The 23,440-nt window shown below is 38.6% G+C and overlaps 1 protein-coding gene across 1 annotated transcript in view; it reads right to left on the bottom strand.

Moving 5' to 3' along the window:
- Positions 1 to 952: 952 nt before the first annotated feature.
- The window catches only part of HGFAC (HGF activator), a 40,528-nt gene continuing 18,040 nt past the window's right edge, over positions 953 to 23,440 (bottom strand). The window contains exons 8-14 of the mRNA XM_063402200.1: positions 14,120 to 14,294; positions 11,726 to 11,811; positions 11,042 to 11,282; positions 8,433 to 8,572; positions 6,140 to 6,280; positions 4,996 to 5,144; positions 953 to 2,615 (exon numbers count right to left, since the gene is read on the bottom strand). Coding sequence (XP_063258270.1) covers positions 2,445 to 2,615; positions 4,996 to 5,144; positions 6,140 to 6,280; positions 8,433 to 8,572; positions 11,042 to 11,282; positions 11,726 to 11,811; positions 14,120 to 14,294 — 1,103 coding nt within the window. The 3' untranslated portion in view covers positions 953 to 2,444. The remainder of the gene's footprint in view (positions 2,616 to 4,995; positions 5,145 to 6,139; positions 6,281 to 8,432; positions 8,573 to 11,041; positions 11,283 to 11,725; positions 11,812 to 14,119; positions 14,295 to 23,440) is intronic.

Below are 23,440 nucleotides of genomic sequence, written 5' to 3'. Positions count from 1 at the left end.
AGTCACAGTGGATAAACAGGCTGCTTTGAAAGCCACAAATTAATTTTAATGTGTTCAAAGTATTCAAATTAGTGGCAGCTCGAGACTTGTCATTTAGACCTTTGAGGGCAGAAAACAGACAATTCGATATATTTTTTTAAAGTGTGTTATTGTTTGTATTGGTGTTGCTGTGCACTGGTACAAGTAGCATAGATTTTTGGAAACAGGACAGCTAAAAAAACTCTACACATGTCAGAAACACCAGTCTAACACCTTTCCTCTCAAACAGCCACCTTCTTTACTTCTAGGAGAAGACCTAGAGAGTATATACAACACAAACCTGCAAGATCAAAACTGTGCACAGTATGGATAGATGTTAATTTCAAAGTGAAACTGAAGTCACAGAACAGATACAGACAAAGAATGGCTTCATCTTTGAATGGAAACCCATTCCTGATGAATCTCTTCCAAAGAAGAGCAAATAGTTCCTTCCTGCTGATGCAGTACTTACCTCAGCAGCAGGTACAGTTAGTCCTGCCACACGGTCACATTCATTTTAAGCATTAAGCAAGTCATACTACAAACAGCCAGGGAGGCAAAGCCTCACAAGTGTCTTCAGCTTGTTTTGAAATCAAGATCCCAGAGGTGGATATCAGTTTTTCAAGCTAGTGTTTAGTGCCTCAAAAAAACAAGGTAAAGGCTTTAATCTTGGGACTCACAGTATCAATAGCTGAGAAACATATCCAGGTGCTTACATCTGCCTACTGGAAAAGTCTGTGACACTTGCATTAAACTGGGAGCACCACCGGCTGAAATGGACCTTTATGGAGAGATTTTTGGATGCCTTCAAGCACAAAGTGTTATTTCATCTTTCTACCAGCTCTCAGTCTGTAGAATAACCTACAGAGGGATGCAAAGATCTTACTGTAACTTTATACATAACAGACTAAGTTCAAGAAACAAAGGGTAAATGTTTTTATTAAATAGTTTACATCATTTATCTAGATTAGCACTGTTGTATATTTGTACTCACACAGATGCAGGTTTTGGTTATTTTTCCTTAAAAAATCTCTTGAAACTGCAGATAACATTTACCAATACTAAGAAACCCATGAGGACACTGCAAGTACTATAAAACAAAACACACATCTGAATATCTAGACACCACTTTAATATTCTATTACTTTAAAACACAACTTTGCTTGAAACACTTAAGAGAGTTCATAAATGTTCACTGCCAAGGAAAAAATACATTTCACATCAACACTTAAATGTACACATCTGACATGGCTAAGGGTTCCTGATAACAGGAAAAAAAATCCATTCTTTGTCAGGCTTTTTATGTCAAATCATTTTCTGTTTTTCTAATACAGCTGAGTCCACTGCCCCTAAACAGCTGTATAATGTAATAATTGCTTTGATTTTTCCCATAACAGTTCCATGGACCATGACAGTAAAGCCTGTGGTTTATGATATCACCAAATCCCTAAGGAAAATGTCAGGCTGCACCTCAGCCATCCAGATGAAAAATACGTCACAAGAAACCTCCTTTCTGAATTATCTAAATTGTTGAACAACTTGTTAGTACAAAACCTAAGACATCTTCAAAACACTGTCAAATCAAAGAAACGTTTAGGGATTTATCATTAAGATGAAATATTTCCATTGCTATCCTCAGGGCAAGGAGCAGATCACAGTCTGCAAAAGGTCCTGGCTGTATCAACCTAAATCAGCTGCTCCAATTCCAGCATTTTTCAGCAAATGACTGAGCTCTCAGGGGGAGCTGCGTTAACCTTGCTGGAAAATTGCACACCAGATTCAGCAGAGCTCTGAGGCACGTTCCTGATTTTACGTCAGTGGAACATAGAAATATGTTTATATAAAAATATACTTACTTTGCTTGAAACAAAACCTAAGCCCTCTGGTTTCTTTCCCCAGAACTGTTGTTGCAGTTAGCTGAGGACCAGCTTTACCTACATTGTTCTCTTGCTCTCTCTTGCCCTGAGCGTCAAGAGATCATTTCTCAGGAAGAGGGAATTTCACTTTTGATTCTCCTGTTTATTTTTTTATTTCAACTGTGAATACAAGAACAGTATTGTTGCAGGTTGGCTTGGGGGCTGACAGCTCCACCAGAAGCTGCAAAACACATCAAATCACATTTTATGTAATCCACCAAGCAGAGAGAGAGTTGTAGATTTTCGTGCACTGTCTCAATATGTTTGAGATTTTTTTATTAAAACAAATAAAAACACACAGTCATGTGTGTTGAGCAATCCACAGCCCTAGAATGCTAGAGCAAGGCTGCTGACATCAGAGGGAGCAGGTCTGCTTTTGGTGGTCTGGCTTGGAACTGCTAAGGATTACCATGACAGTTTCCATACCAGTTTTTAATAAAATATTTATGCCACTTTAATAAAACCAAAAGACTCCTGAACCCAGCTTCCAATGTTAGTGTATTTAACTGTTCAGCTAGCTTTTCGGGGGGCTATTTTCTCATTTATCCACTTGACATAGTTGGTCACTCTTGTGTATACTCCAGGTTTGTTGACTCTGCCGCAGCCGTCTCCCCAGCTGATGATTCCATAGAGGTAAGAGATGTCATCTTTCTCACAAGCCAGAGGTCCACCAGAATCTCCCTGCATCAAAAGGAAGCAAAGGTTATCTAATTTGATAGAAAGTCGAAGATCAGTTTGGGAAAATTCTAAAATAGGAATGAGATTTGAACTTAGAAAAAAAAGGAAGCAGCAGGTTACTGAAGTTTCATTCTAGAAAGTGTTTTTAGTCACATTCAACTATAATGATGAGGTTTTTTAATTATGCATTAAACAAAAGTATCAAAATATCTGATTTTGTCTAAATATATGAAATTTTTACATTCAGACTGAAAAGCAGGGTTGATTTAGATCATTTTCAATGGAAGTGAACAAGCCTGTGAGACTTGACACTGTGCTGTAATATCAGCACTGCATGGACAGACTACATGGGTGCATTTGGAGAGTTTCTCAATGCAGCTTATTGCAACTTTCAGAGAACATGAGATTTTCAAAGAAAGATGCTGTATACAGCCACACTTTGTGACTGTGGGATGCTGTAATTTTATGTGGCATGTGGGGTTTTGCATGTGTTTGAATTTGCTACTGAGTATTTACTGTGTCATTAAACCATAAACCGAAAAGCAGCCCAAACTACACTACAGCAAGGGTTAATTTTGAACATTTTTACTTATTTTAAACCTTGAAAACATTCAGGACAGGGGTTTTTATTATTTTATTTTATTATTGTTGTTGTTGTTGTTGTTGTTGTTACTCTTACATTGACTTTCTAGAGCAATTAAGATGTTATAAATTAAAAATGTGGCTTAGTAAATGGTACTAATGAAAGCAGTCATCAGTCTAGTTATTTGAGATCAAGGAAAAATGTACTTTTTCCTAACTCGGAAGAAAAATCCCTTGAGAACAAAAATACATAGGAAAACTGTGTTGCCTTTATACTGAAGAATTCTGTGATAAGTGAAGGACATCAGATGAAGTCTTGCTTGACTGCTTATTTTTCACAATTAGCCTAATTGATTGTAATTTTGGCATCAGTGCACTGATTAAATGAAAAAAGTTTCCAAGAAAATGTTTCAAAAATAATCAAGGAAAACACACTGTCCGTTTGAAGTTTCTTGGTCTTGGAATATTTTTATACATAACAGATGATTTACAGGTTAATATCCTGAGTCTGCATAAAGAAAACCCAGAGGTCAGCTACATCTGTTGTTACATTAAGAAGTCTACATTATTTCTCCTCAGACCACACTACAAGTCTGACAATAGGGAAAAATGAATTATTGCTTCATTAATAATGATTTCATGTCATGAGCACTGTTCTTCAGCAACATCTGTGACTCTGAATCTCTGTTTCTCAGACTCTGTCATTCTCTGCAGACCACTTGTCTTTGGGCAACTCTGTTCTCCTTCCCTCTACTTTCTTTTCTCCTTCTCACTCCTGATTTCTGTTTTTCCAGGGCATGGAGAGAGAATCAGCTGTAATGTTGTCTCTTGTATTTGCACTTCCTGAGAAAGGCAAGGGGAGCAGGGCAGGCAGGGTAGTTGCCACCTCTCTGGCTCGTGTGAACCCTTGCAGCCTCAGTCTGAGCCCTGGCCTTGAGCCACTGCTGGCTGCTGCCATTTCACTCCTGACACCTTTCTTTGGATATGTTTATGACCCCTATGGGGCTTCCAGCACACAGTATACGTGATATTCTTTTCTCTACATACACTGCCAGCTATTAGCTATGTGCTCCCTTTTCACGAATTTATGTTAATACAGCAAAAGCCTCCTCCTTCAAAATGAACTTGAGATGAGATCTGAAGTTTTATGTAAGGAATAATCTGCTCCTCCATTTTAAGAAGCCTCATCTATCACCACAACAATTCTGCATCCTTATTCAGAGCCGAGGTGTGACATAACTGCAAGCAGTAAGAGCGTGAGGTCATTCCATGAAAGACTGAAGTTGCATAACACAGTTTCCAACTGACTGACATTCTACACCATTCAGTCACATCCCCTATAGAAACCTCAGCTCCTTCCTCCAAGCCTCACCACTGCTCCTCTCCACCCACCCAGGTGTCCTTATTTTCCCTCAGGCAAGAGGCAGCAGCACTGGGATTTGTCCCCACACAAGTTCATGCTGGTTTTCCTGCCAGCACATCCCTGCCAGCTGGGCAGTGACCCATTGCCACCACCTGCAGGCTCAGCCAGGAGCTAGAGCAACACACCCTCCAGTGCACAACCACTGCCTTATCTGAAGGTAGGAGGAACAGAATACCCTGCAGCCCTTCTGTAGAGCTTAATTGGCATAGAACAGAATAAAAAAAAATGAAGGTGTAACAGTCACATAAGGTTCGTTTCTTTGGGAACATTTCTTTTCTTTAGGAACACTATAAAATCAAAAGTAAGCATTGTAACACTGCAATATTTCTGACCAAAATACATTTCTATCACCTGCCTAGAGATGACACCCAGCATTACCTGACAAGCATCAGATTTGCTATCGAAGTAGCCAGCACAGAACATATTTTCTGTGAGTTCTGTTCCATAAATTTCAGGACTTCTGCACTTCTCCTCTGGAATAAGTGGAACCAGTGTTTCTTGCAGGACATCTGAATAACCAGATATATCTTTAAAAAAATCCCAGAGAGGAAGAGAAAGTCATTTTTATAGAATGTCAAGAGCATAACATGAAAACACAAGGCACAATACAACATATTTAAGACATTTAACACATAATAAACACATTTAGCACCTCTCAGTAACATTCATTTTATGGACATCTTTAAAATAAAATAATTTTTATAATGATCACTTTCTGATCCTCCAGTCAGACTCCATAAAATAACAGTATTGCAATATCCAGCCATTAATGCACTTTGGCTTCTCTCATTTTCTAGAGACTCAGGAACAGTACCCCAGCAGTCTTGTCCTCACATCTTTCCAGATACCATTCGTTTTTCAAAGGCTCCAGTACTTCTTTTTGTCTTTAGACTACACATTCAGGCTGGGATATTTGCTCATACTATGTCTGTCACCAAAATGTGGCAGCCAGCTCCTCAATCCTTCTCATCTACCTGCAGAGGTCTTTGCTATATCAACATTGAAGCAGCATGGTCCAGCCTCATAATCCTGAAATTCCTCCTCTGAAAGGATGGGGTGACTTTTTTCTAAGAAATGTAAACATTTCTTAACCCAAAGTCTATCTGGCCTTCTCCTGTTGATGTCTTCAAAGCTTCTTGATGCTGAAGTTAAAAACCTCTACCTGGAGAAATCAGGGGAGGGATTGACTTCACTAAAATTCCAGGTTTTGGCACTTTAGTGAGCTACTTTCTCCCCCCCACCATAGCCCACCAAGACCTAGCTAGCTCATTCCATCCTGAAATTGGTACAAGCATTTGGTCAAGGGAACCACACTCCAAATTCTAAGGCCTATAAAGGAAGTTCTATTCAGTACTTCAGATGTAAATGCTGTAAGCTCCAAAGGTGCTCCAAAGGTAAAAAGAATCCCACCAGAAGTCCCTTGCAAAACATTTTACCAAGCTCTCAGTTGTATAAGGTACACCTGAGTGTTATGTTTTTATTATCTTTTTTTTCTACAGACACCAACTCTTGTTTTACTCACTCTCATGCTTGTGCCCCCATCCAGAAATCTGACATTTCAACTGGTCAGGGAAAACAGTGTTACTTTCTGGCAGGCAGATGGGCTGAACAAACTGGGACTTGACAGCACAACGTTGGCCATTCTTCTTCAGCTTAATCAAAGCTGCAGAGCAGAAAATACAGGAGGAAGAAAGTGACTGTTCCCTTTCTTTAATGGGATTGGCAGTAATGGGTCTCAGATACAAATTTAATTATCCCCTAAGCCTCTCTTAATTAAGATATTTCAATCAAAGACAGACAGACTCATCTCAACAGCACCTGATTTCACAATAGATTGAAGGCTGAAACATTCAGCTACTCCCCTTGTGGGAATATTTATTTTATGCTATGCTCACTGAGCAGATTTTGCTTCAGTGCTTCTGTAGAGAAGGGGTAAGATTGAAAATACATGTGTCTCCTCCCACCCTATAGTTAAATAACAGTGACATATCCTCAACTTTCAGCTGAAATAAGTAGGATGTGCAAATACTCACTGCTTCTGAAAGCCTGGTCACTGGTCTAATTCCAATTCCATTAAAAAACTAATTACTCCAAGAGCTGGTGTATTTCATGTCCTATTGTCACTGAGATCAGTGAAATTCAAGATCTTTAAAATTAAGGAATAAAACCTCAGGACATTTCAAGACCAAGCTTCTTGAAGCTATAAAGTATTACATAACCTGCACAATCTTTACTAGCCAGTCATGGGGCTGAGAACAGTGTAAATACATAGCTGTGCAGCATCATGAGATTGATACTGAAAGATTTCAAAAATTGGTTCCCCTGTCGAAAATCTCTTTCATTTGGCTGTAAAGCAGCAATGGGGCTTTTTACTGGGTGGAACAAGGGCAGCATGTTGGTTTAGCCACACCACTCAAAGAGAACAGAGCTGAGGTAATGTGGACACACCTATTAAACCTTCTCATCAGGCCTTTTGGAAGCTCAAAGTTTTGTGAGCACAGCTGTGTGGAAAGCAAGTGACCTCACTGGATGGTCTTATTCCTCTACCAGCTACAGTTCTTGGCCTTAGTGGAACACTGAAGCAGCATCTCACAGCCTGAGAAGCCCACACAAAGCTTGCTCCCACACTCAGCAGCTTGCTCTTCCTCACCTTGCTCTTCTTCCCCACTAACTCTGCCTGCTTCTGAATGCCTCCAATTTCCTAGCAAACACTCATGTGATAACTGTTTCCTTTGGAAATATATTTTCAGCAGGACATAACTCTTTGGTTGCATCAGTAGAAATCACTGACTGGACAGAACATATTTCTGTCCAGTTGGATATTTCTGCATATTTCCTCCTCAACACAGTTTCTGCCTTCCCGTTTATTTTTGCAGTTGGACTTGTCCTAGGCACTCCATGTTCAGCTCTCCCTAGATTTGGACATAGCACACTGGTGAGGCATGCCTACCTAATTTCAGAGTAATTAAAATAGCTAGGAGATCTCAAAGCGTCACGAGTGGCTTTCACCAGGATATTTCAGGGCAGAGTAATGCCTCAGATCTAGTTTGTCTCCTTGTACACTGTGACAGAGCTCCCACCAACACAGAACTTGAATGCTTTTTTGCTACAGAGTAGAAAATACCATCTGGGAGCAAAAAAAGCCAGTACATGCCTGACCTAAAATATTCCCAATGTCAGGCTATTAAATAGTCTCACAGACAAAGTGCTCACACAGCTTGGTGCCCTGGGGTGACATGACAACTTTCACAAGAGCAGATCAGAAAATAAGAGGTAAGTTGCTGCTCCATTGTCAATCTGACTAATATTGTAAGGTCAATCAGAAGGGCATTTAACTTCTGACTGATAAGACAGATGATTTTTAAATCCATCTCAGTGTAAAAAATGATTCTTAGTATCACAGATTTTCAGAGCAGATGGGGTTATTACATTCATCTAGTCAGATCCTTTATACAATACAGACAATAGAATTTTACCAAGTGATTCCTGCATCAAGCCTACAGCTTCTGGTTCAGTTGAAAAAATGCCTAATCTCACAGAGACTTGAAGTGATGATGAATCTGCCACACAACTAGGTAAATTGCTCCAAAGGCTAATTATCATAATTATTTAAAATTTGCAATTTATTTTTCATCTGAATTTGTCTAGCTTTCAGATGCGGTTATAACTCTGGTAGAACTAAGAACCCCTGCATTCAAAAGCCTCTCCTGGTATCTATGATTTTTCCATTCTAAAGGCAATTTCTAGCAGACCATCTAAACCTGACACTAGGTTGAGTAAATGGAAAATAAAACTGTCTGAACAAAAATACTCACCAATATCATGTTCAGTAGGATTGAACACGGAATACTGAGGATGCAAGATGTATTTCTCTATTTCAAATGTCTGTGTTACATCAGTCGTTTTATTAAATATCTGTTGACCCAGAACTACTCTAATAGTGGATTTTAGTGGACTGTAATACAAAAGAGAGACAAGCAATTCTGTTATTAGCAGGACAAATGCAGCTGATTTTCCAGTGGCTGGGTATCCTATGAACCACTGTAACCTCAGCCCTCCCACCATGTCCATTATTTACCCTCTCATAATGCCTTTACCTCTTTCCCAGGCTTCCTGCCTACAGAGGGCAAGGAAAAAGATGTAACAGTGAAACGTGGGCTCTGTAGGTCCTGATTAACCTAATTAAAGGCTGCTGCTTCTTGAAAGAATGAAAAGGCCAGCACAGACACTGCTGCCCAGCTGCTGTTTAGCTAGCGAGCATCTTTGGGGGTGTAAACACCTCCCCTAGAAACTTAACCGAGTCAACTTAAACTCAACTTTGTCAATGATTGCAAAAACTGCTCAGAAAGAAACGAGGGATCAAAAGATGAGTCAGTGGTGGATATCTTGACAGGAAACCAGTCTCCAGAAGAAAATTACAGTCAAGGGCCAAGGTTTGAAGGTGCTGGCACATTGACAATTCAGGAACATCTGGGAAGCTTCCACCTAAAAGATATCACCAGTTCTAAGACTTGCTTATCTATGTTAAATCTGTTGTCCAGAATCAAAAGGAACCTGGTGAAATCCCAAAAGCACATGGATTTAATGGGAAACTTCACAGCCAGAGGAGAACACAGTATTTGCAATTCACACCATCTTTTCCAGCTATCAGTTTTTTACTTTACGAAGACCAGAGTTCTCTGATATCCAGTTTCCTAGGAAAGAAAACTAATAAGAACAAGTACAGCAACTAGGAAGTAAGGGACATTTGGGAGTAGTCAGGAAGTGTTTAGGAAAGGCAATATATTCTCCAGCTTTGAAAGCAACAGAATTCACATTTCACTCCTATTCTAAAACTAATTCAATCTGCATAAGTCTACAATGGATTTAGCAAGTGTCTTCAACATTGGAGCACTCCTATATTTTATTACCCAGTGCAGGAGAAGAGAATACCTGGAGTCACACATCATGCACAGATGCAGAGTGGTTTGCATCACTGAAGTTTCCCTGGTTGCATTTCTGTGCCCGTGGGGTGCTAAAGCACCCCAGAACCTCCCCCAGTACTGAGTACACAGCAGCCATGGACTCAGAGGAAAGAGATTCTGGACAGTTGTAATGCAGAGGGACAGCAGCAACCCTGCTACAGGAGCTATGCTTATGGTTAACAAAGGAAAGGGCAAAGTGTATTCTGTATTACTGGAATACAAAAAGACAGTAAAATGTTCTTTGATCAATATGTAAGGCCATGTTTTTCTCAGTACTTTTGCAGTAGTAAATCAAATTTTGGGCCTGTAAAACAGTGGAAGTTCACTTTCTGCAACAGTATTTAGAATAATTTTAGAAGCACTGAATGGTTCTACTATGACTTACAGATGGTTCATTCAGGAAAAGAAGTAAAAGGAAGGGTTACAGAAAAGAAAAAAGAAATAATTGAGCTGCACAGGTATCTATTGTCGCCTAGTGGAAAACAGTTGGAATTGTGACTACCAGAGGTACTAAACAAACAGAAGAGTGCAAATTACAATGCAGTAATTATGGAAAATCTGTACGTACCCAACGACCAGCTGGAAGTGGGTGGAAATGTCCTGAACAGCTGCCAAAGTTAGTAGCTATTTCACAACATTTGAAAAACAAATGCATTGTGGCTTAAGCTCCAAATGCTTCAGTACAGCATTCACAGTGGTATTATTAGCTCTACAAGCTATCAGTGTCTATATTCTGGCAAAAGGCTTTCTGTTTCTCTTGGCTTCTTTACTATGCAAAGGAACAATGGGTATCAAATGATGTAATACTTCTCCCTTCAATGTGATCAAACTGAAATCATGGAAAGTGTTGAACATTTGTAGAAAATTAAGTATTTAGAATAAAGTAAGAGCATCCTATAATCAATATTTTTTCCAGTGTCCCACAGGAGAAAAAAAAAAACCCTCTCTATAAAATCAGCTTCAGAAGTTTGACAGTTTAGTTCTTCCATGTGGCATTTTTAAAGCTCAGCCCACTCTATTTATGTCAACCAACAGTAATTTATCATCTCCAATAAATCATTTCTTGACTGTCTCAGCCTTTCTGAACAAAACACAGCAGTAAGCATAGTCATCTCTGTTACATCTCAAAACAGGCATAAACATTCAGAAAGGTAACCAAGAAGAAGAGAAATACTTCTATTCCCCTGCAGATTCTTGCACATGCGATGCCCCATCCTATGTGCTGCTTCACCCTACCTTATTCCTTTAGTCAGGGTGTTTAAATTCTCTGAAACTCCTTAAGGAACAAGATAAGGGCTTATGAGATTATAGTAGTCCAAGCCATTTTTTTAGATCATGAAGAGTTTTCAAATTGCCAGAAATTCCCTTTGAGACATTGGTCATTTATAATCTCATCTTCTCTCTTGTTTCAGTTCGGGTTTGTCGTGAGCACCCACTGTCACACTAAGGGGTGAGTTTACCTGTTAGCAAAGCAGTGTGCTGCTGACACAACCCAGCAGGTCTGAACCAGGCTTCCACCACAGAAACTCTCTCCAATATATATAGCTGCTGTCCAGGGGTGAGAGCCAGGCAGAGATGAAGATCCCCCAACAATCCTAGGTCTCACAAAACTTCTTTTTTTATGTCTTCTTCCACATGGTCTTCTGGTAGTTGCAGAAGTATCTACTTTGTCTGGAACTGGTGGCCTCCTTTCCCTGCTTGCTGAGATAGAAAGGGATATGGCATCAGACCACCAGAACCTTTATGTTCTGGCATTGAACACCATGTCTCATACACTTTCCTGATGTAGACCTCTCATTGCTCACAGAGGCCCACTCCCTTTTCTGGGCCTGTAATTCCCAGGGTGATGACAATTTTTACCAAAGCATCAGTCATTTCTGACACCTTGCACTTTATAGCAGAAAATTTGGGGATATTGGCACAATTGTGACCAATAGTACGACACTGCTATTTCAGGACAAGAATCACAGATTGCATCACAGCTCCAGAAAATGCAAAAGAAGCCTGTGGTCTACTGGAAACAGTAAAATATTCAACACTCCTGGGAACAGTAGAACATTCAAAATTATACAGTGAAACCTCGTTGTCGTATCAATAAATCTTCATTCATTCATAACATGAATTTGAAGAAAGTCTTTACATACCACAAGCTGGAATGTCACAGTATGCCCAAGACAAACTGTTGTCCTTCATGATGTAACACCAGGGCTTATCATCATCATCTGGATTTCTAGTTAATTCAGGGGAAGAGGGAATTAAAAGCATTAACCACAGTGTTGTTCCAAGCTTCCCAAATATTTTCTGCTTTTTCCTCTTGCACCATGCAGAGCACTGACAGGACTCTCAGATTTTGAGCCATCTTACAAGGTCCTGACAAAGTGCTCACCTACAAGGGTGAGCAGCCTTTCAATATAATTCTTCATCTTAAAAGTAACCAAGGCTAAGGTTCTCTAGGACCTGAAATACAGACACGAGTGAACACCTGGAAAACTTGCCTACAAGTGTTTGGATGCATGAGCATGTTCACAGCGTTTAACTACAGCCCACACTGAAGTGCTTTCATGGGTATCAGCTCAGCTATTTTCAGAACTAAATCCCATGGGAGAGATTCCTGCTTCAGGTTATTTTTTAGGCAAGGAGATTCCAATACAGGTAGAATTACAGAAAATCCATAAAAAGAATAGCTAGCAAAAATGAATTTGGAAATCTCAGGTTCACATTCCCTGGAGAGTCTGAGGAAATGAAAGACTATTTCAAGAAAATATGGTATTCCTCAAAAAGATTGGGAAAAAAAAAAAGAGTAATGGAAACCATTTAGCCCTTTGTTACCTTGGAGTTAAACAGATTTTGGGCTGATTCCATGAGTGTTTCTCTGTGATACAGCCTGTCTTTATCAGTGCATTATAAGTAACCAGAAATCTGCCCAGTTTACACCTCCAAGAATATAGGGAGACTTTGAAGACCCGGAAAGTTATTTATTAGACAAAGAAAAATAGAAAAGGTAATTCAGAGCTCCAGATAAGCAGTAATTCTAATTTCAGTTGTATTTATCACAAGCACTATCTGTTATTGTAAGGTTCTCTGATTATTTTTTTTCTTTTTCAATCTGACTGCTCTTCAGAAAAAGATTAGAGCACTTTCAAATTCTCAGAACTGAAGAAGCAACACAGGTTGAGTCATCTTCCGCCAACAATGTTTCTAAATTAGACCATTTGAAGAAGAAGATATCTGCAGGATTATATAGTACAGCAGAGATATCCCCAGAAATTGTAACAAGCTGACAAAAAAAGTGAAAAGCTTTTTTCTCAGCTCTACAGAACATGAACACATCAGCTCCTACACCATTTTGTTCTCTGCATTTCAAATCTGAAAGTGAATATTGGGCATAAATAATGTAAATCAAAGGGCTCAACTTTTATCAAAGCACAAAATATGTGCTAGATAAATTGCCAAACTCTACTGGGACACCATACATCAAATACTGAAGTGTTTGCATGAGGATCAAGCCCTGGAAATAAAGGTGGGAGGGCTTAAAGGAGGGGGTAGGAATTGTTTATTGTTAGCTCGTGTTCTATAAAGAAGAGCTACTTTCATCAGGTGTGAATGCTTTTTATCACCAAACAAATTAGGAAGTGCAGTATGTTCTGATTTTCCTGGTCTAAGTTCCATTAAAAAAAAAACCCCACACATACACACAAAAATAAGCAATCAAGCAAACAAACAAAATCTTAGGCATACACCAGTAATTTATGGAGAATCATCTACAGTTTGGCAGGTTTGGCATTTGCTTATCTCCAAGATGAGAAATGTTCTCTCTAGATAGAGACATTTCCTTTATTTGTGGATATCCATTGAGCTCATGGAAACCTCAGAAACAAGGAGAACATAAGGTGACTAAGGAGAAGGCACAAACCTACATAGCACAAGCTATTTTCATTATAGCTTAAGAGAAAGCTTCAGCAGAAATGTAGTTTATCACTATGTGCTGCAATCAAAATTGAAACACTGTGAAATCTTGTTTGGCAATAGTTTTCTTTTGTAATAAACCCAAAAAATAAATTCAATATCCCATTTCAACCTTATTTAAATATAGTGCTTTGATTTTTCATTTCCAAATAACTTCTCTCTTTTGAAAGTATTTCTTTAAGATATGTCTTAAACAAGCAAAGAATAAGAAATTAAATTTAGCCATTTCAATTTAGCTACTGCATTGATTTCTCCTTTTGGATAAGCATTAATAAACCATGTCAAAAGCTTTGCATTATGGTCTTATTTGAAAAAACAAAAAACATTACCCAGGGGAAAAAAAAAAAGGACATGGAATAGCCAACATTATTTTGTATCTGAGCTTCTCTCAGCAGGCCCAGCTATTGACTGAGCCTATCTACCAGCCTTTGTCAGGCTGACTGATTACTAAAGTCAGTCTAGCTTTTCTGAGACAGGTGTAATGCCTGCTTTGAGATCCCTGGCCCTTCTTACTTCCACAGCACAACCATCTCTTGGTGTACAATTACAGGACAAGCCAGAACTTTCCTCACCTGCAGTAAGGGAACGGCCCCAGGCCAAGCTGCACTGCTTTCCCAATGCTGTCAACATGAAGCTCTTGGTAAAGCAGGTCTGAATTCCAGGGCAAGCAGCTGTGTCCAGAAATGGTTGTCCTGGCTGTCCCTCTGTAATCTGTGCCATTGCCGATGTAGCACCGTTGGCTTGGGACTGGCAGAGGAAGAGACTGGTCAGGAATAAATGCTAATTGCAGGTTAAATACTCACTTCACAGCTCAGGTCCCAAGTGAGAGCCAGAGGGACCAACTCTGTAGTGCCTTTCACCTTGCACAGGACCAGAATGCACCAAACAAGGATTTTTTTAAAAAAATAAAGGGTAAAGAAAACCAAGAAGTTAAAACCTTTGCTTAAAATGAGTGGTAAGTTAACCTCATTTTACACAGGAGCAAGTAACTACTCAAGAGGAAGAATGGCAGAAAATTAGACCTAAAATTTGTACTGTGTATGGAAGATTTCAATCAGCAATCTGCAGCAAAGTCAGCAATATGGCTGGGATTCCTCTGGTCTAATTTTAGACACAACTGAGCTCATCCCTAGAGGCTCCCTTTTTAGTTAATTAAGAGAAAAGGAGATTTCTAGTGGCAAACCAATCCAGCCTGTTTGAGGTGACTTTTTTAGGATGAGGTGGACCCCATACACTCCTGTCCACATTGACTGAATCTCCATTGAAAAGATAGGGTGCTTAAGGCAACCAGCTCAGACAGAGATACAGTGCTGAAAATAATCCTGCCCTGCAAGGGCTTCAAAGGCCTGATTTTTGAAAATACTTCTTTTAATGGCCTCATATGTACCCACATATATACATATGTATATACACACTACTCATGTATATTACAAACATGCAGCTAACATGTTGCAGATACACCAATTTTGCAAAATTCTAACTATTAGGTTGAATTTTCTTATTTGAAACACACGTCTTTGTCACCTGCACAAGGGCTGTTTCTTCAGATAGGTCTGACACATACATATTCTATGACCTGTATACTCAGCTGCCAAGATCTATCAACAGCACATACCAGCATTATGGCTGAAAAACATATGGGGATGCATTTGTATACAAATAGCTACACTGAGCAGAAAGCCTACACCTCAAAACACAGCTAAGAGTATCCTAAAGGAAACACAAAACCATCTTATGCACAAAGAGGATTAATTGTGACCGAGCCTCAGAGGGTTTCTTGTCCCAGCCAAGTCAACGTGACATGTCCTTGACATGTCACAAGACTGGTGGAATCTTCTTCTAAACTTATAGATGTACTTAAAGATATAACATCATTGACCAACTGTTGAAAAACACATTCTGAGGATGATCCATCACACCACAAAGTGCAGACAGCTATTGCCAAAGATCTGTTTATTTTGACAGAATAAGGTGACACATGAACCAGGACACATAACCAGGACTGAAATAATGAACCACAGTACTGAACTGCTGCTCCTAATTACCCTGCCAAGTCATCAGGGTAGTGACAGACCTCAAAACCACAAGCAAGAATATGGCATAAATTTGGGAGATGAAGGTCAAGCAGTTTGGTGGAAGAACATTAGCATACAAACACTTAGCTAAACCCACTTTCTAGCTTGGCCTGGCAGACACTTCTGACCTGCTGAGACCACATTTTCTCCCACTCACAACCTGAACCAAATTCCCTTTATTCAATGACTATGACTATAACATTAAATCAAATTCATATTTTAACAGCCATAATCTAGGACCTCATACAAAATAATTTGTCTCTCATTTGTATTATTAGCAGGAGTAACCATGTCTTGGCAAACCTGCCATTTATTTTCTGAGCGAGTTGCAAGTTACACTGGTTTGTTTGCCTGAAAAATTGTCATGAAAATACCACAATCATGTTGTATGCTAATTCTTCTCATTTATGCAGGGAAGTGCCAGGTGCTGTGTTTACTTGTACTGTATTTATTGCATTCAGAAACAATTTAGAGTGACTACTCTTATGAGAATGAAAGAGATTGTATTTCAGTACAGATCCAGGGCCATATTCTCCAATACTAATGGTTTGGACATCTTGCAGATGGTGTTTACAAGTTGTGCTTATGTTTGTCAGCCTTAAAATCCAATGTATCTCTGTTTCATCAGCTCTGCCAGTCATTGGTAAAGCTGCCAGCACATTTTAACTGGAAGAATTCTGGCTTCTTGCTAAATCATCCCTCATGTTCTCCTTCTGTAACTAAGAAGTTTATATTTCATCTTGCACTTGTTGAGGGGAACAGTAATATCTCTCAAGAAGTTTTTTGCTTCTTTTTGGTTTTATAAGGAGTGTTTTGGACACAGGCACTACTTGAGTTAATCTGCTACCTTGAGTTAATCTGCTATAGGCTCCTGAGGTGAAACAGTTGTTTCATTAGTAGCTTTCCATTGGTCTGTGCTCCACTCCAGAAACCTTTACCTGACTGGTTGGCAGCAGCACCATGGTACCCACTAAGGCCATGAGAATTATCTGCAAACCTTTATACATTTATCACCTATAATTCAGGACAACCAGTTTTAAAAAATATCTCTACAATTATTGCAGCCGTATAGATCTTTTGCCTCTACTTCTCTTTTTTTTTGAACTGTTACAGCACAGAAAAACTCTTTTTTCCCTCTTTGTCAGAAACAGTGTGTAGGTGGTCTGCTTTCTGCAGTTCTTAATGGATTGCTCTGACTGGGAATTGTTCAGTCCCAAATCCACAGTTTCCACAATGTCTCATAGCTCTGAAATGTATTTATTTTCTTATGTGGAAGAAACTCATTACATTCATATGTAATATGTGTTTTCTTGTTCATCCACTTGCCTGTGCTACCACCAATCACTGCTAAGGGCACAAATGGTCTAAACTTTCAGATTATGAAAGTTTTGATGCAAATGCAGATTCAGCTTACTCTGCAGTCCTATGCCCCTATCACTCCTGTTCACGTCTTTTCAGAAAAAATATTATTAAAATTTAAAATTGCAAAAAAAATCTTGTTGTATTTTATGTTTTAAATCCAAAGTATTTCAATAGCTCATGTAAAACATTCCACACATGTTAAGATTTTATATTTTGTAAGCTAGTCACAACAAGTATTTGTCTTTTTCAATAAAACAATTTTGGGTCTTAAAAAATTAACAGCAACCTGAAATAGCAGTTATCCAACCAGTTCTAATTGCTAATGTCCTGAAAGCATTTCACAAGACTTTTGTCTGCAGATCTTTTTTCAGGTCCTGTATTTACATACCTAAACATTTTTAGGAGTTTCTTTTGAAAGTCTCTCCACAGAAAACAATAAATCTTTCACATTTTCTTTTCCCCAAAACACCTCACCATCAATTTTCCTGATGTTTTTGAGCTTTGAATGCATTTTTTTTCCAGATACCTGTAAGTTGTTTCATTCTGTGAATGGTTCTGTTTCTGGGACAGGATGATTTAAAGTAACCCTTTCATTCAGCAATGCTTTGATTTATCCCTGATGAACATGTAATGCTTTTATTAAATACAATGTTAGATTTTTTTTATACTGCTCTATATGAGCTGATGGCAGGAACAGAGAGGGGGGAAGAGGAAAAGGACATATCCAATCTAAACCTCCCCTGACTCAGCTTCATGCTGTTTCCTTGAGATGAACAACAATGAACAAGGATGTTTTATGCCTCTGCATAAATTTGTTGCTTACATGACCTCAGCATTGCAGGATGTGTTGCTCTTCAAGCCCCCCTTTCCAGGGGTACAAACCAAATTTCCTTTCCACATGGGTTCAGACTCATCAGATGCCTGTGGAAGGGTTTGTCTTTTCTTCATCCAGTCAGAAGTTCCCTGATCTCCTTTCCTGGGTAGCTGTGAGATGCCCTCAGAGATGAAAGGTGTGAAAACCTTTAATTTCAGGGAGCTGCACTTCCCCTGCTGCACAGGCAGCCAACCACTGCTCTGGGCTGGCAGTAAATGCATGAGAGAAAGGAGTCTCCAGTACTGGTGGAGACTGCCCCTACAGGCATCTCATTTCATCAAACTGTGCTCTGAAACACAACACACACAGACACACACATCCTGCCAGGTGTTCTGAAAGTAATAAGGCAAATATCTCTGTGCTAAATGAAAGAGACACCATGAAGAGAGCTTTGAAGACATCCACATGAACCTAGTACTGCTTCCAAAGGAAGATCTGACATCTTCCAGTGTGTCCCTATGCCACTGAAAATCTCTGTAAATAACTAGGAAGGTGCCTGAGTGGGCACCAGAAAGAAACCAGTTTTCTTTCCACCAAAGAAACCAGTTGTCATTTTTTTCACTCTTTAATGATGAGAATGTGCAGTCTGATGACATGGGGCAGAGGATTGCATGGCAGCAGCACCAGGACTGGACTGTTCCTGCCTTGAAGCAAATTGCTTCACCTTTTCCTGCCTGTCTGTGAATGTGAGGAGTAACAGCACCCACTGTGGCTTTCAGAGTTTAAAAATTAATGAACACATGCCAGAAGTGAAATCTAAGGGGACCTATGTATCTATATTTCAATATAATTCAATCATACTGTTATAATATTTACCTAGATTTCAATATATCTGTTTTAGGGTCATGAACAGCAGATTGCACATATATATAACAAATAATTGACTCAAACAGTTGTGCCATTTTCTGGTTTGTTGTATAACAGTAAAACCTCTGGACTGACAGCACCTAACACTGGAATGAATCCCTGCTGAAACTGCACCTGATCATGACACAAATAATCTGTCTGAGCTAAAGGCTAGGCAGAAAGGTGGAAAAATTGGCATCTTTTTGTAATCAATAAATCTAACAGAAAATTACCATGTAAAACACGGATGGATTTAAGACTGTGAAAAAAAAAGTTACATGCACAAAAAAAATCTCTTTAAGTTGCATCCTGACATAAGGATGGCACACTGCATTTACTGAAACTCAACTTATTTTTTAATATGTTTCTTCTTCAAAGTGTCTTTGTACCTTCATACTTGCGAATGCTTAGATCATCTGAGGTGAAATTGAAGACATATATATCTGTTATAAAATCTAATGTGCAAATCTACCATCTGAATAAGCTGAATTCTTTAATAAAAAAGTTTAAATCCAGAAATCTATAAACTCTGCCAATATTTTCTTATAGCTTAGAAAAGTAATATCCTAGATAAGAGGAAGGACTGGCTCTTATTCCATTTCATTTTTCTATTTATTATCTTCAATTCTAGTGCAATAGTTATGATTTACAAAGTCATAAATGCAATCCAGTAGGTAGGTATATAAAGCAAATAGAAGCAATGTATTTAGGAAATAGGTTATCAAGAGCAAGGGGAAAGAAATTCTGGCAACAAGAAGCCAATACCAGGGCTGTATTACTCTGACAGTTGTACAGACTGCCACACAGGATTTTCAAGAAAATCTGAGTGCCTAATTCATAGTGAAAGCTTTCATTCTTTTGAATATACCTGTAGGTCCTGATGTGCTTAGAGTATGAGTCAAAATAACTCTCTGGGCAGGAAAAGGAGCAGACTGAACAGTTAATGATGGTCAGCAGATGAGCAGCTGCTCTGTAGAGAGACTGTAATGAGAGGTGGGGGTGTCTTGAGTCACCAAAGCATCCAGAGTGGGCTGAGAGGAGAAAGCAGGGGATGGGAGAAACAAACAATGCAATAATCCAAGGAAGAGCTGCATCACATCTTCTACATCTTCCCTTCAACACCTTCCTGACAATTATTGCATGGATTAAGAGAGGCCAGTCCCCTTGCACTTCAAGAGAAGATGCACCCTACATAAAACATAATGGACTGAAACCACTGTCACATCTCAAATAAATCAAAAATAGGATTAAAAACACCCTAATGGCTTTCAATTAACCAGCACCCAGTAACAGTGCTGCCAAGTCAGGCACTCTCACATGAGTAAGGACTGAGCAGCTGCTTCATATTAGCTGCTAACATTAATCATATTAGTTTATGCTAGGGTTACAACAAAGACCTGTCATCTAAAAAGGCAACACTGTAGGAATACAGTGCAAAACACAGAAAGCTTAGTACCCAGCAGCATCTGGAAAATGCATGTCTATATAAAAACAAAGAAGTCATCTGTGGATCTTGAACCTCCTTCTGTCTCTGACCAGAGAAACTTTTTCCTCTTCTTTGGTGTCTGCCTTATCTCTCAGCCCTTACAGAGGCAGTCCTTGCTGTATGCCATGTTGCTACCAGCATAGCTCATTAGCTCTCCTCTCCAGCCCACATTTGCCAAGGTGCCAAACATAAATTACTATATTTAATCCATATTAATCCAATTAATCCATAACCTCCATGCAAACAGTACTTCCTTCTTCATTTTTGTTTTTCTCTATATTGGAAAAAAGCTTTATTATGGTGCTAAAATCAAAAGGAAGGCTGGGAGATAAGAAGAGCCTGTAAGAAGAGCCATTGCTCACATCTCCATGAATGAGATGGAATGGTTGTTTTCAAAGCCACAGCTGTCTCTGGCCCCCTGGTCACCACCCCCTAGAGTGGCACAGTCTCAGTGCAGTGAATCAGAGGTGGGGACTTAGTGAACAATGCCATGCTCTCCCAATTCTTCATCTTCCAATGCCTCCTACCATTGATCATTGCAGGCAACAGCCTACTGAGCATAGTTTTTATCCATGTAACTCCAGCATTGTAGGATTTTTTTTTTTTAAATAATTCAAAATCTGATAAAAATCCGACCCACCATTACTATTGCTGCTGTGGTGCTCTAAGCTTTCTCTTCATTATTCTTGCATTATTAACCCGGGCCTTCTCCTCATTCAAATTCCATGGTGACCTAATAAACTTGTCCTGTACAAATAAAATAATCACCTCTCCAAGCCATATTAATTCATAATGTTGCTTTTTTATCTGCTGTTCCATATATTTTCCCACAACTAATGGCTTTATTCTTTTTCAACCTCATTTTATTACTAAGCCCAGCACTTCATACTTAAATTTAACAGAAGTTAATAGAACAAACATCTTCTCAGCCCCACTTAGAAATCCTTTTCAAGTCTTACTTACAGACTACTTGTTCAAATTCAGTGGGGACTGACTGGTTAAATTCCCATTTATCATTGTCAGCCAAATTACCTTTTTATTATATTTCACCGTGTTTACCCCTGCATTTCTAGAAAGCAAAAAATTAAACACTAATCCAAAAGCATTTTAGTACAGGGTAAATATAAACCAGAAAGTTGAAATTCATTATATTCTGTCTTCAGAAGAAAAAAAAATATTTAAAACTTTCCTTCCAGCCTCCAGAGCTGAATTTCCTTTACTAAAGTAGCTTTTTTAGTAGAAAACTGCCAACACACTATTTCAGTAAAAGAACCACTGAAAAGGTGGGTTTGCTGTCATTTTTGCTAATTCTATTACCTCAAACTCCCCCAGTTTAACCCTCAAAGATGCGGCCAAGATGGTGTTTTTTTCCTGTATGTAATTATATATTCAGCTATTCTATCATCTTCCCTTTCTGAGAATCCTCAGCCTACTTCTGACATACACCACATCTCCTTACATAACCAGAAGCCTTCCACAATTAGCATTCCAACTCATGCTTTCTTTAAAGATATGGCACTCCTCTAATTCCATTATCCACAGACTAATGAGGAAAATAGCCCAAACACTACAAAGCAGAGTTTTCAAAGATACCTTCACCAATTTCAGATTTCATCATGGCCAAAATATTATCAAAACCCTTATGGCTACCTAAACCTTAATCCAAAGACAACTCACAACACATAATTGTTGGTGCAGAGTTCCCAATACACTCAAACCCATTGCAACCCACAACCACAGTGAGCAAATGCTTCAGGAAAAGATTTGGTGACTAAGAAAACAGAATAAAGATACCCCACTCACATAGCAGAATATAAATAAAGAACAAATAAGAATAAATCAAGAATAAATTTAAAATACAAATAAATAGCCCAAATTTACTAACAACCAACACCCAACCAACAGTAATAAAGCAGTGGTAAGGAAAAGCAAGTGCTTTTACATGGAAATCTGGCAAAATATATATTCATTTCCATTCACATGTTATCAAATAAAGCAAAAGTGAATGCAATGGTGGGGTTTCAACCACAGAAACCTAAAGGCACTAACCCCCTGAAAAAAAAAATCTACATCTCCTTCCTTTACCCTTCAACCACCTTTAACCTCTCCATAAATGCATATTATAATGAATAATCTGTCCTTTGGCCAGATAACTCCTCCTCTGTCTTTAGCTCTGTATCCCTTTGCATTCATCCAACATCTCCACCAAGGCTCCTATCTATTCAAAGAAACATAAAATGTCAAAGTAATTTTACAATTACATATTTATAACAGTTTGTCATCAGTTATCACCTCCAGTGAAGCTCAATATTTCTGAATTATCTACCAAATAAATTCACAGTCTCCATTCCCTATGCCAACCTGGGCTAGAGATAAAATATTCCCCTCACACCTTTCTCAAGTTTCACTTCTTGCCCACATTTACCACTGTTAAAGTGGTTGGATTTGGCCCTTTTGAAAACTTTCTGTGTTCAATGAGACAAGCATTGCTACTCATGACTGGACAATTGATTCTGAATCTTCACCTAGAGCCTGGAATGTTCACCTAGAGCTGTCTCAGCAAGAGCTGTTTCCAAAGAGAATGCAGCTACTTTTTGACACAAAATCCTTATTTCTGAAAATAAGTTTGTATTTAAGGGCAATTATTACGAATTGAACTTAGTTAAACATGGGTCATGGAACAATTTTAAACAGCATCTGTTTGGGCAGAGATTTGTTGGTGAAGTATTTTATTTCCTTCAAAATTAAACTTCACTGAAATCCTAAGCATATAAATTGTTTTAGAACACTTTTTAAAATGGCAGTTCTTTCTTTAGTACTGAAAGTTTCTTCTTTAAGAAGAAAATTATATATTACCACAAAGAATAGAAATCTGTATTAGAAACTGTCTTTTGTATATCAATCTCCTTTGTTATGGATATATCCTCTGTTACTTTTATCACCTCTCTTTTTTTATTTTTTTTGTCACCTCATAATTTTCCAGTAGCTATATGGTCATTTATGATAATGCCCTAGAAATATATATATACACACCTATCTACATACACTCATATATATAGTGATTGTTTGCAAGAGAATTTTAAGATCAAAGATGAATTTTGAGTACTGACAGGGACACTGTAGTCCAAAAAGTAATGGACAGATAAATAGGTATCTTTAAAATCACAAAAGTTATGATTATTCTGTTACTCACTGTTCAAAGGGGAAGAATAAAATTACCAGGCAGTAGGGGTTTTTGTTAACAATAGAA

Source organism: Prinia subflava, chromosome 7, assembly GCF_021018805.1.
Source record: "Prinia subflava isolate CZ2003 ecotype Zambia chromosome 7, Cam_Psub_1.2, whole genome shotgun sequence".
NCBI lineage: Eukaryota > Metazoa > Chordata > Aves > Passeriformes > Cisticolidae > Prinia > Prinia subflava.
The sequence above is the reverse complement of the archived record's forward strand: the minus strand, read 5'-3'. Positions and strand labels throughout refer to the sequence as shown.